The sequence below is a fragment of the Chanodichthys erythropterus genome, chromosome 17, assembly GCF_024489055.1.
Source record: "Chanodichthys erythropterus isolate Z2021 chromosome 17, ASM2448905v1, whole genome shotgun sequence".
NCBI classification, from domain to species: Eukaryota; Metazoa; Chordata; class Actinopteri; order Cypriniformes; family Xenocyprididae; genus Chanodichthys; species Chanodichthys erythropterus.
Genome location: NC_090237.1, coordinates 29,407,935 through 29,420,357, shown reverse-complemented (window position 1 = coordinate 29,420,357; position 12,423 = coordinate 29,407,935). Strand labels below are relative to the sequence as shown.

General features: G+C 39.1%; 2 protein-coding genes across 2 annotated transcripts in view; both read right to left on the bottom strand.

Moving 5' to 3' along the window:
• Positions 1-12,423, bottom strand: part of LOC137004782 (uncharacterized) — an 87,986-nt gene that overhangs the window by 49,443 nt on the left and 26,120 nt on the right. The gene's annotated exons all lie outside the window — the stretch shown is intronic.
• LOC137005154 (myeloid cell surface antigen CD33-like) lies at positions 5,458-12,411 on the bottom strand. The gene is made up of 14 exons (XM_067365962.1): positions 12,405-12,411; positions 11,865-11,900; positions 11,418-11,759; positions 11,028-11,324; positions 10,729-10,831; positions 10,419-10,460; positions 10,296-10,322; positions 10,035-10,097; positions 9,882-9,926; positions 9,738-9,764; positions 9,569-9,613; positions 9,383-9,451; positions 5,615-5,633; positions 5,458-5,505 (listed from the first exon to the last, which is right to left on the bottom strand). Exons 1-14 carry the CDS (start codon positions 12,409-12,411, stop codon positions 5,458-5,460), a joined length of 1,170 nt encoding a protein of 389 aa, XP_067222063.1.

Sequence of the window (12,423 nt, the reverse complement as noted above, 5' to 3'; positions counted from 1 at the left end):
ACAGGCGAATCTCAACATAACACCGACTGTTACGTAACAGTCGGGGTGTACGCCCCAATATTTGCATAATGCCAGCCCACGTTCCCAACAATTATCAAAGGCATTACACAAGGGCAGCCAGTTAACGTCTGGATCTGCACACAGCTGAATCATCAGACTAGGTAAGCAAGAACAACAGCGAAAAATGGCAGATGGAGCAATAATAACTGACATGATCCATGATATCATGATATTTTTAGTGATATTTGTAAATTGTCTTTCTAAATGTTTCGTTAGCATGTTGATAATGTACTGTTAAATGCGGTTAAAGTTACCATAGTTTCTTACTGTATTCACGGAGACAAGACTGCCGTTATTTTCATTTTTTAAACACTTGCAGTCTGTATAATGTATAAACACAACTTCATTCTTTATAAATCTCTCCAACAGTGTAGGATTAGCCGTTAGCCACGGAGCCCAGCCTCAGATTCACTCAGAATTAAACTTTTAACATCAAAATAAATACTTTACTCACATAATTCGAAGCATGCATACAGCATGCATGACGAACATCTTGTAAAGATCCATTTGAGGGTTATATTAGCTGTGTGAACTTTGTAAATGCGCTGTAATATAGTTGACAGCTCGTGTGACAGGAAGCTCGCGTCTTAAAGGGGCAGCGTCGAGTGAAATCAGTGCATAGTTAATGGTGCCCCAAAATAGGCAGTTAAAAAAATTAATAAAAAAAAAATCTATGGGGTATTTTGAGCTGAAACTTCACAGACACATTCAGCAGACACCTTAGACTTATATTACATCTTGTAAAAAAATGTTCGTGGGCACCTTTAAGTTAATGATGTGGCACAGGCTGAAAGCTTAGAGGAAAATATGGTTTATTTCCAAAATAAAACTGCTGTATGCTGGGGCCACATGTATGATTAAAATAGCTGGTGGCCTTAGTATTCCTGTGAAAGTCAATAGAGGCATTCTTCAAGGTTGTCCTATTTCAGGTCAACTTTATAGTATAGCCATTGAGCCTTTACTACGTAGACTGAGAAGACAGCTAACAGGTCTACAGGTCAATACATTGGATTTTAAGGGTCCTATCAAGTTCCCTTTCGATACTCTCACTCATACTGCGTATGGGGAAAAGCTCCTTTTTCCTCCTTGCTGAAGCCTTTTACAATAGCGCAGTGAAAACTGCACGTCTATTGGCTCAAAGGAATGAAACTCTTTGAGCCAATGACGGCGTGGCATAGTTGCGCGAGCCAATGGCGAAATAGCGCGCCAACAAGCCTGCTAAAACGGGCGTGGCTTATGGCTATACAAGCCGGCGTTTACGCGAGCCGGCAAGGAAAAGACAGCAAGGCAGAGGAGTTCAGCGCTCGGACATGGGAGAGCTTACGCCGGCCCAGCGCCCGCCGACCTCTCCCTCTTCTGTGAGAGAGCCGTCCCCCGTCCTCTTCGCACGCCCGGAGCAGCGTCCCTCAGCGGAAGCGAGTGACCTCATCTCCTTCGGCGGCTCGGAGGATGAGCAGCCCGACGACTGCATGTCCGACGACTGCACTTACCGTTCCCTCTTGGGACCTTTCCACTGTCCTTGCAGCCCTCAAGGGTCCGCCCTTCGAGCCACTGCAGTCAGCTGACCTTCGGCCCTTAACGCTTAAAACCAATCTGCTACTTGCGCTAGCATCTGTTAAGCGCATCGGCGACCTGCAGGCCCTCTCTGTGAACCCTGCATGCCTTGAGTTCGGGCCCAATGACTCCAAAATCGTTCTAAAACCCAGACATGGTTATGTCCCCAAGGTGCTCTCAACCCCGTTCAGAGCCCAGGTTATTTCCCTCTCAGCGCTACCTCCTTCCACGGACGAGCGAGAGGTGCATTTACTCTGCCCCGTCAGGGCATTGAGAATCTATACTGAGCGGTCTCAGCCATTCAGGCAGTCAGACCAGCTCTTCATCTGCTTTGGCGGCTACACCAAAGGGTCTCCGGTCTCAAAGCAACGCCTCTCGCGTTGGATAGTCGACGCAATTGCTCTATACTACTTCTCTATGGGCCTGGACTGCCCCATAAGAGTAAGAGCCCACTCCATTAGAGGCATGGCCTCATCCTGGGCATGGTCTAGTGGCGTTTCTCTCAAGGACATCTGTGAGGCGGCCGGCTGGTCCTCGCCGTCCACTTTTGTCAGATTTTATAACTTGGACATCCCGACCTTACATGCTCGGGTCCTCTCAGTGTGAAAAGACGGCCTCCCTGAGCACCGTCATCACACGCTCTCAGGGGCCTACCGGCCCCTGTGTTCAGGGTTCGACGGCTTTCAGCCCTTCACATATCCTCTGGGCCCCTCGGCGCTCAAGTTTTGTTTGTCGTTCCCTGTCGCTGTACGGCGTGATTATATTCGTTCCCCATACACAGAATGAGTGAGAGTATCGAAAGGGAACGTACTCGGTTACGTACGTAACCTCGGTTCCCTGAGATACGGGAAAGAGTACTGCGTATTATGCCGTGCCCCGACACTGCGGCTCAGTATCGTCGCTTCAGTTGAGCTAAAACTGAATACAACGGCGAAACGCCGGCTTATATAGCTATAAGCCACGCTCGTTTTGGCGGGCTTGTTGGCGCGCTATTTCGCCATTGGCTCAAAGAGTTTCATTCCTTTGAGCCAATAGATGTGCAGTTTTCACTGCGCTATTGTAAAAGGCTTCAGCAAGGAGGAAAAAGGAGCTTTTCCCCATACGCAGTACTCGTTCCCGTATCTCAGGGAACCCGGGTTACGTACGTAACCGAGTACGCTCTCTGCATATGCAGATGATGTCACAGTTTTAATCAGAAATCTTAATGATGTTGAGTGTGTAAAAATGGCTTTGGAATGTTATGGGAATGCGTCTTCAGTCAAAGTTAATTGGCAAAAAAGTGATGCTTTGTGGTGTGGTCAAAACTTTATTAGTCCATCACTACCTGGCGGTTGGCAGTGGGGAAGAGCGGGGTTTAAATATTTAGGTGTTTTTTTAGGGACAGATGAATATATATATATAAAAAAATTGGGCGGGACTAGTGGAGAAAGTGTGTGCTCGGTTGTCTCACTGGAAATGGTTGCTACCCCAGATGTCCTATGGGGAGAACTCTGGTCTGTAACAACTTGGTTGCATCATCGTTTTGGCACAAAATGATGATTCTAGAGCCTCCAGAAGACCTAGTAAGAAGAATTCGACAGTGCCTGGTGGACTTCTTCTGCCAATACAAGAAGGAGTACAGGGGTTGGTTGACATTAAATCCAGAGTCAGAGCTTTTAGACTCCAGGCAGCCCAGAGACTCCTATATGGAGAGGATGTGAGCTAGGCTGGGGTAGCCTGTACCCTTCTAAAGAGAGCAGGCAATATGGAATTAGACCACCACTTGTTTCTTGTGGACACTGAAAAACTAGACCTGACAGGACTGACACCTTTTTACAGATCAATGTTAAAAACATGGACATTTTTCAGTTTCTCTCATGAGCCAAATGGTGTGAATGGGCTATGGAGAAGAACCACTGTTTTTTTAATTCAGCAATGGATTTAGACGCTTTTAAATCAGAATCCCTCAGAAAAATGTTGTGGACTGCAAACATTACCAAAATTGGACATTTTGTTTCTGAGGAAGGATGGATTTCTGCTGAAAACTTGGCTTTAAAACTGAGAATAAGATCAGATCGAGTGGCAGATAGACTGTTGATTCAAATCTTTGAGATTTTACCATCTGATTATAGACTGTCATTAGAGACACCGGTTGGAGAGGAGGAGACTTCTGTCTTCCCAGACCTGAATTTTTCAACTGATGTTAGAACATGGCAAGAAATGGAGAATGGTTTGTTTTCTTTTAAGACACCACAGCTGGAACTTTTTAGAAATGCTGGAAAAAAAGTTATTTATGTACTGTGTGTAAAGGTGTCACATCTTCTTCAGCTTCAGAATGTGAGAGAGTCAAAATGGCAAGAGATTTTTGGGTCAAGCGCTTCCCCTAGGTTGCTGGAGGACCTTTTACAAACCTCCTATTGAGAAAAGAACTGGAGACCTACAGTGGAGGATTGTGCATGGTATAATAGCCACAAACAGACACAGAGCACACCTCGATCCACAGGTTTGGAAGGGCTGTCCTTTTTGTGGAGTACAAGAAACTGTCTTTCATTTATTTTTTTAATTGTGTGAGATTACAGTCATTATTTTATAAAATGGAAGAGTGATGTCAAACCCTGGGGGAAATATTTGCACCTCAAAGGTTTATTTTTGGGCCAAAGTACAGCAAAAGTAAAATGAGGAGTCATGTTTTATTAAACGTCTTATTTGGGCAAGCAAAGATGGCTATATGCTTGTCAAGAAAAAGTAAATTGAATGATAGGGGATCAACTGATGCTATTTCAATATTGAAGGGATTAATAAAATCCTGTATTAATATAGATTCTAGTTATTATAAGTTGATAATGACCTGCAGATGTTCAAATATAAATGGGAAGTTAATCAATGTATTTGTGAAGTTGCCTCTGATGAAGGCTTGCAAATTTATATTTGAGTAAGTTTTGTTTTATAAACTTGTGCCAAAAATTGATTTTTTTTTTAATATATATTATTAAAATTATTAAATATCTAAATTTTGTAACTTTTTGTAATAAAGAGACCTTAAAAGTCAAAGTCTCTCTCTCTCTCTCTCTCTCTCCTCCATCATGAGTGGACATGCCCCCTACTGCTGATTGGCTACAAGTCACTTACTGCTCCTTTAATAACATATTTTATCAAAAAGACATACATTATCCATCACTCCGTCACTCCCTCTCTAAACTAGCTGTCATCAGATCAACTCAATTAAACTTGGTATCAGCAGATATTTAATATTAATTGACTCGGACTGGAACGGGAGAAAAAAAAAAAGAAAAAACTTGATTGGGACATCCCTAGTTTTTATTTATTTATTTATTTATTTAAACTTTATTGCACATGAAGCAGATGAAATGTTGATAACAGACAATACAATGTTTTGTCAAGCACATCCTAACAATGGAAATATCTCTTTAGCTATCGTAACTACTTGAATTTCTAGCAGACAAATGGGAATAATATGTGTATACAATCAAGATCTGAGACAATAAAATACTGTGAACGCTTAAGCCACATGCATGTTTCATTATTTTAAAGATAGCACAAGCATAATTGTCAAGTAATACATTTCACAAAAACATTTATTTGACTTTAAAACACAAGGTATATGATTTGTGGATTGATTACGATATTTTTTTTTTTCTTTTTTCTTTTTTTTTTTCATCACGCAGCATAAGATTATAGCTTTTTTATATTCAGAAGCTGTTTTGTTTGTTTTTTATATCAGTTTTACATTGTTTTCATTTAAAAAAAAAAACAAAAAAAACCAATATTAAACAGATTTTATACAGTTTAATACAAACTGGACTGAAATTCAGAGCACATGTTCTAGGATACAGCCCATTTTCATCAGACATTTCCATATAGGTTGGTGTTATCAGCATCATAATCATAACCCTTGGAAAATGTAAAGAGATACAAAGGTCAGTCAATAGCATATTAATCACAGAAATTTAATGTGTTATCCATGCTGTAAGAAATTTGATGAAGTGATAAATGTACTCACGCGGTAGACTTTTGGCTCACTGAGATGGGGAGTGGGGGTGGAGGGGGGGATACAAATATACATGTTTGAATTTGTCATAGAAACTGTTAAGGCCTTTGCACACTGAGTCCGAAATTTTCGCATGCGTTTTTTCGTATTCGCAATCCTAAAAATTCGTCACGCACCGAGACCTTGCACACTGAGTCCGATGCGTATTAATGAATGCGTTGCGAAAAAAATCGCAAAACAAATCGCAAAACAATACAAAATGAAGTCTTCAAGCAGTGAGCACGATTAGTTGTCTCCTCTAGAAAAAGAAAGAGAAAATCTGTTCAATCCCGAGATGGCATAGAGAGAAAGAAGAATTCACCTCATCAAGGAGCTGCGGGATTATCCGAGCGTTTCAAAGTTTACTTCAGAATGTCAGTGGCTCTGTTTGATGCTTTACTACTGGCACAATCTGTCTTTATATTCGGTGTCTTTGTGTTCCTCACGTTGTTAGTCATTCAGTGCTGCTGTTTTGTGCTGTAGGCAACGTGGATCAACTTGTCAGATGGCATTCTGGATTTTTGCGTTCGCGTACGGTGGCTCTGAATTGTCAAAACGTCTCTCAAAATGCGTGCCACGGATGCGAAAAACGCAGAAAATCGAACCTGATCCGAATATTTTTTTGACGGACGAAAGTTTCGGAGGCAGTGTGCAAACGCGATTGACATAACGTGAGGTCGAATTTATTTTTTAATGTGCGAAAGTTTCGCATGCGAATTTCGGACTCAGTGTGCAATGACCTTTAAGCTAATGCATTTCATAGACTGCTAATATAACTATAACATATCTGCCATATGGCAAAGGAGAGAAACACATGCAGTGTTTATATGAATTATAATCAGGGACGTGCACAGACATTTTGGGGGGCAGGGGCTCAAGTGGAAAAAAGGGCACTTCTCATAATTATTTATTTAAAAAATAACGAACCCTTAAATATATTAAGACAACTTTGACTTCACTTACACTCATCCAATTGTTTTATACTCCACAGATTTCTACAAAATAATCAGTTCACACAGAGACCATGGTCTTCTTTAGTATTCACTCGGTTTATCACAAGAGAAATCAACAACTATTTTCAAGTAGCTATATATATTTAGAATAAATGACTGCACCAAGGAGAGGGACATAGTTTCACTAATAATTTATTTTGCACAAATCAATAAATCGTTTTAATTTTTTGGTGTTATTGGAATACTTCTTTCATGAAGTGGACAATTTTAAGATTTTACAATTTTAAGGTCCATTTTTGCTGCCATGTCTTTCACTCTAATGGAAAGAAAACTTAACCCTAACCCTACACATTTAGATGGAGTTTGTTTTAAGCCTACTACCCTCCGTCTGTTTGCATCTGTAGATTTCTTCTAAATTAACCAAAATAAGCTAATCTGCATATTTAAACACATCAAAAAAAAAATTCCTGAACTGTTAATACCATAGACTGTAAAAAAAGATGGACGACGCGACGTCGCTTCCTTCCATTGTAATGAACTGAAGCCAAAATGGCCGACCGAATGGGCGCTGACATGTTACGCAATACGTAAGTTTGGAGCCTGGGCATGCGCAGAAGGAACCGTCAGTGGAGCCGGAGGCGGAGTCGCGATATCAAACTTCCGCCCAGACGACTGCGTCATCATTCATGTATTTTAAATAGACTATAAAAATTATATACAATTTAAAATTCTACCTATAAAATAATAGGCTATTCTATTTCTAGAGCAATAATACTTTTAAAACAGCAAATTCAGTAGATAAACTCAATATAATATGCCACTAGAAACAACTCTAAATCGTCAGAAACGGTCCTGCCATTTTAAATCAAGTTCAACTAATGTTACAGGAGATCGATTGCTGTAATTAGAGTAAGCTATCATTAGTTTTGTCCTGCTAATTATTATTTTATACCCATAAAAATAATAAGTAACTGCCAGATAACGATCACCTGCTTTTTCCCGACATTGTTAACATTAGGTGTGTTATCTTAACTAATAACATTTATTAATTAGCTTATAACACCCATATTTAATGTTACAGAAAAAGGTTCAGTGATCCGTCAGATCCTGTAGGTCGGTTAGTACAGTTTACTGCTGAACAACTCATTTTGTTGGTGTTAAATAACAAAGAAATCGAAAATTAACAGTTAGTTAATACATCTTCAATCTCCCCTCGAAGCTCCGACAGTCCTCAGACAAGCTGAGCTGTCAATCAAGTTCGAATCATGACGACACGCCCCGTTTTTATAGCATCAAATTGCTAGCTAAAATCTAAATCATCACAAAAACGAACAATTGAATATATATCAGTGTGATAACAACTACCTTAAATGACCAAAACCATTTTTCATAAAGTTTTATTTGAAGCAGAATTTATTTTTAAGTTTTCACTGAAGTCTCATTCGACTGCATTGAGAGGGCGGGGTTTATGACCTGTACTGCATCCAGCCTCCAGGGGGCGATCAAAGAGCCCGTGGCTTCACTTTTCAGAACGTATGAGACACACCCGGTTAATACATTATATGTTATAACAAATGCCTGCAGAGGGCGCCAAAAGCCTGCTGATTTTTGTTGTTAGACAGCACAGCACGATTAAATCCACGATCAAAGCCAACCATGATTAAAAAAATATATATTTTTAGTTAAATAATAATATTCGCCCACTTCTTTGTGATAGAAATGCTACAGCCACTGTAATTTCTTCAACAAGAATATGTGGACATCAAACATGCAAAGACAGAGCGAGAGTTTTTTTTTTATTGATGTATTATCCTGTGTAAGCTTAGATTTAAGAATAGCATTATGTAGCTGATGCTGTATTATGATTTTTAAATAGTTTTAATAAACCATGCATCCTTACAAAACTGTCTAATAATGTGGTTCATGGATGTGCGTCCATGGAGTGCTCCTCTTTTTAGTATTGACAGCCCAACCTATCGGTCAAGTGTTTACCATGGTTCAAAACGCAATGCATAGCACAATACAATAATTTAAATTATAATATGACATATATTTCATTAGTATCAAATCAGGCAGATGTGTTGATTGTGGTCAATCTATTAATGCAGCGTTAAATGTATAAACAGCCCTTAAATAGACAAAACTTTCAGGTTTGTGAACATAGGCTAGCCTACCTGAAAGAAATGCACGGGATGAATCCATCTAGGGCTTTTTTCTTTTTCGCTTCTTATCGCCAGACAGCAGTTGGATTTTCGCGGAAATAGTTTGTCACAAGTTTTCAGCCAGCAGCAAACTCGAGGTGGGGTGGGGTGGGGTGGGGTGTGGCGCGCGTGAGTGCGTGCGGGGAATGGCGTGTCGCGGAGTGAGGGCATCTGAACTCGACAAAGCCGACCTGATATAGTATTTTTTTATTTGTTTTATACAGTAAATATATTTGTTTGACAGGGGAAGCTGTGCGCAAACAGGAATATATATTCATTTATTTAAAAAAAAAAAAAAAACACCCCAGAAAAAAGGGCACTTTCTCCCCAGGAAGAAAAAGGGCAGGTGCTCAAGCCCCTTTTTTGTCTATGTGTGCACGTGCCTGATTATAATACATACATTGTTATTGCAAGAAACTGTTAAATTGGTATAATGTTTAAACTGCAGCTTACACAAATTCTGCTATTTTCTGCTAAACAATGTTAAAGAAAGGATATATTTGAGAGGCATTGGGAATTTGCTGTGTAACATGAATATAATGAATTTAGACCTTGAGGGACTCATATTTGGTTCAAATGCTCTGTACCTCTTTGGTGATGGCATATGAGGTTTGGAGAAAGGTTCGTTTCCTGACACTGTACATGTGTTGTTTGCCCTGTGAAGAGAGCAGGTTAATCAGTGTTGTCATTTGTAAAATAGTTATTAAAATGTATACTATACAATCTAAGATGTGTACTGATTTTTTATTTTTTTTTAAGAATAAAATACTGACATGTATTCAGCTCTCAGATTTGCATTGGTTCTGGGTGATTGGTTTCTACAAAAACGAGAGCGAGCGAGAGGCGAGAGAGAGAGAAAATAAAAGTTACAAAATTGGGAGGATTTTATAATTTAATAATGAAACACGTGATACAAAATGAACAGAAAATTTAATTGATTACCTAGAAAATCGGCTCCAGATGCTCCGTCTGTTGAAAGATGTAATGTTTAAATAGGCATGTGATGCTTACAAAAATAATTTGTTTATTTTATGCTTTTTTTTTTTTTTTTTTTTTAGTAATGTTACAATGATATTTTTAACCTGCCTTTGTTGAGGCTTCGGTGGTCTTTCAGGAGCATTTTCAGTGTACCTGTAGATAGTTACCAGCACTACTTAGTGCATTGGACGGATTTGGACCAGTGGCAATCAACACTAACTAAAGGTGTTTTTTTTTTTCTTTTTTTTTTGTTGTACTTGCCTGATATCACTCCTGTTTCCCCTGTTATTCCAAGCTGCTCTTCCTTCAGGCATATTAAAATGACTGGGGGAAATTTTATATTTAGTTTCAGGAACATATCTACTGCGTAATTCCTATGTGTATCTGCACTATGTCTGTACTTTCTTCTGCACTGGAAACTCCTGTCACCAAGACAAATTCCTTGTGCGTGTGTAAACATACTTGGCAATAATGTATATTCTGATTCTGATTCAAATGTAAATTCAGTAAAGAAACTCCAACCTTGTGAATCTGTTCCAAACTGATCTCCTACAATAGAGAATAGAGTTAAAATTGTTAGTGTTTTAGTAATCAGAGGATTTTAGCTCTTAACATGAATTGATGAATGAAAACTGATGTACATACCTTAGCTCAGATCGTGACCCTTGCATATCACGAAGAGGTTGTCTACAAACAATAATGACAGTGTGATAGTGAGAAGTTATCAGGGCTGATAAAATCAGCAATTAAGCACAGCAGAGGCAGATTCATTACAAATAAATTTAACTGGATCCTCCATAGGGACAGTTGTTGCATATTGGTTAGAGAGTTAGATTTGTAACCGGAAGGTTGTGGGTTCAAGTCTCGGTACTGGTAGGAAATGTAAGTGTTTAAATACAAACATTTTGAAGGATCAGTATAAGTTGGGAAAAAAAAAAATAATAATAATACAAACCTGTGTTGCCTTTTATATATGAAAACTCCTGCAAGTATGCAAATAAGGATGAACACAAGTGAAGAAGCAATGATATAAGGCCCAAATCCAATGCCTTGAACTCCTAAGATGATAATATTGTTTTAAAGGATTAATAGTCACATCTCTCACACATCATGAAGTACAGTCTGTTTGATCGGACATATTAAAAAATAGACCAAATAGTCTTAACATGCACAAGCCAAACTCATTAAAGTATACAGTTACAATCCGAGATCCACCAAAACATCTTGGATGTAACTGTATCAGTCTATACTCACTCTTAACACTCAGGAAGGCAGTATTGTTCTGTTGAGTTTTACCACCCCAAAAGTTGGCACTGCAGACAATTTCATCTTCCTCTTCATATCCAGTTGGAATGAAGATCACAGTGGACACCGTTTTCCAGACGCCTCCACCCATGTGACTGTGACTGATAGTTTCTCGGGCTGTTGGGACACTCCAGGTAATTTTGGGAGGGTGAGAGGAGCATGTGTGGTTGACTGAACATTTGACGGTGATGCGTGTCCCGGGCTCGATGTCTTCAGGAAGGGACGACATCACAGGTTTGTCAGATGCTTTTTAACCAGAAACACAAAGACGTTATGTTAGTTATGGGATGTGATGCATCTTTAAAAACCAACCAGTATTGACTGGTTATATTTCCTCACCTCGCATTATAATGAACACACAGCTGTTGTTGAAACTGTATTTCTCGTTTTCTTTTTCTGCTTTAAAGCAGAATGGCCCGTTGTCATGAGTTTGTACATTATCCATCTCTACAGTACAGTTCTGCTCATCTGGGTTTCCGAGAAGCCTTGTGCGGCCTTTAAAGTTGTCTAAGACGTCATGTGAGTCTGTGTGGAACATGTAGCCACCTTTTTTGTTGACCCAAAGAACACGAAGTCGAGTGACAAATTCATCTTCAATCTTGAAACTGCACGGTATTACCACACAGGAACGAGGCAACGCAGTGATCTTGGGTATCACATCTGCCTCATACTGAAAATAAGCTAAAATGATACCATATAATGGATTAATCAGTATTATTAGAGAACTAAAATATGAGTGCAGTATAATTATGTGAGTAGCTATACAGAAGGAGGAAAAACACATACTTTCATTCCGGATTGGATCCACTGGTTTTTGATACTCTGTAAAAGAATCAAGGGTAAACAATTATGTTTGGTTTTGGCATAAGTGAAGTGTTGCATTTGAGCCTTAGGCTATAAACCTAATTTACGCAATTGAGAATTGCAGTGACAAACCACAGTATTAATGTTGGGTAATTTAAAGTGTTTGAAAGTGTATTTTGAAAGAAGACCATTCATGCTCACCATTTATAGTTCATCAGAATTAATTGCATTATGAATTGCAGTCATACACATTTAAAAATGCAAGGCTACACGAAATAGATTTTGCTTAGTTTGCCATGTTCAGTTCAGTTCACAATTCAGTGCACAAATAAATGCAGGAAAGAAGATTAACTGCAATTTAGTATGCAGACATTATGACAAGGCAGGTTTTGAATGGTGAATATTCTCATTCAGTTAGGCAGTGTAATTTGTAAGTTTACAAACAAAAACAGAAATTCATTTAAAAATTCTAAACAAAATAGATCCCACTAAAATAACAAGACATGTAAAGTTCACACAAACCATACATGGCACTAACAAA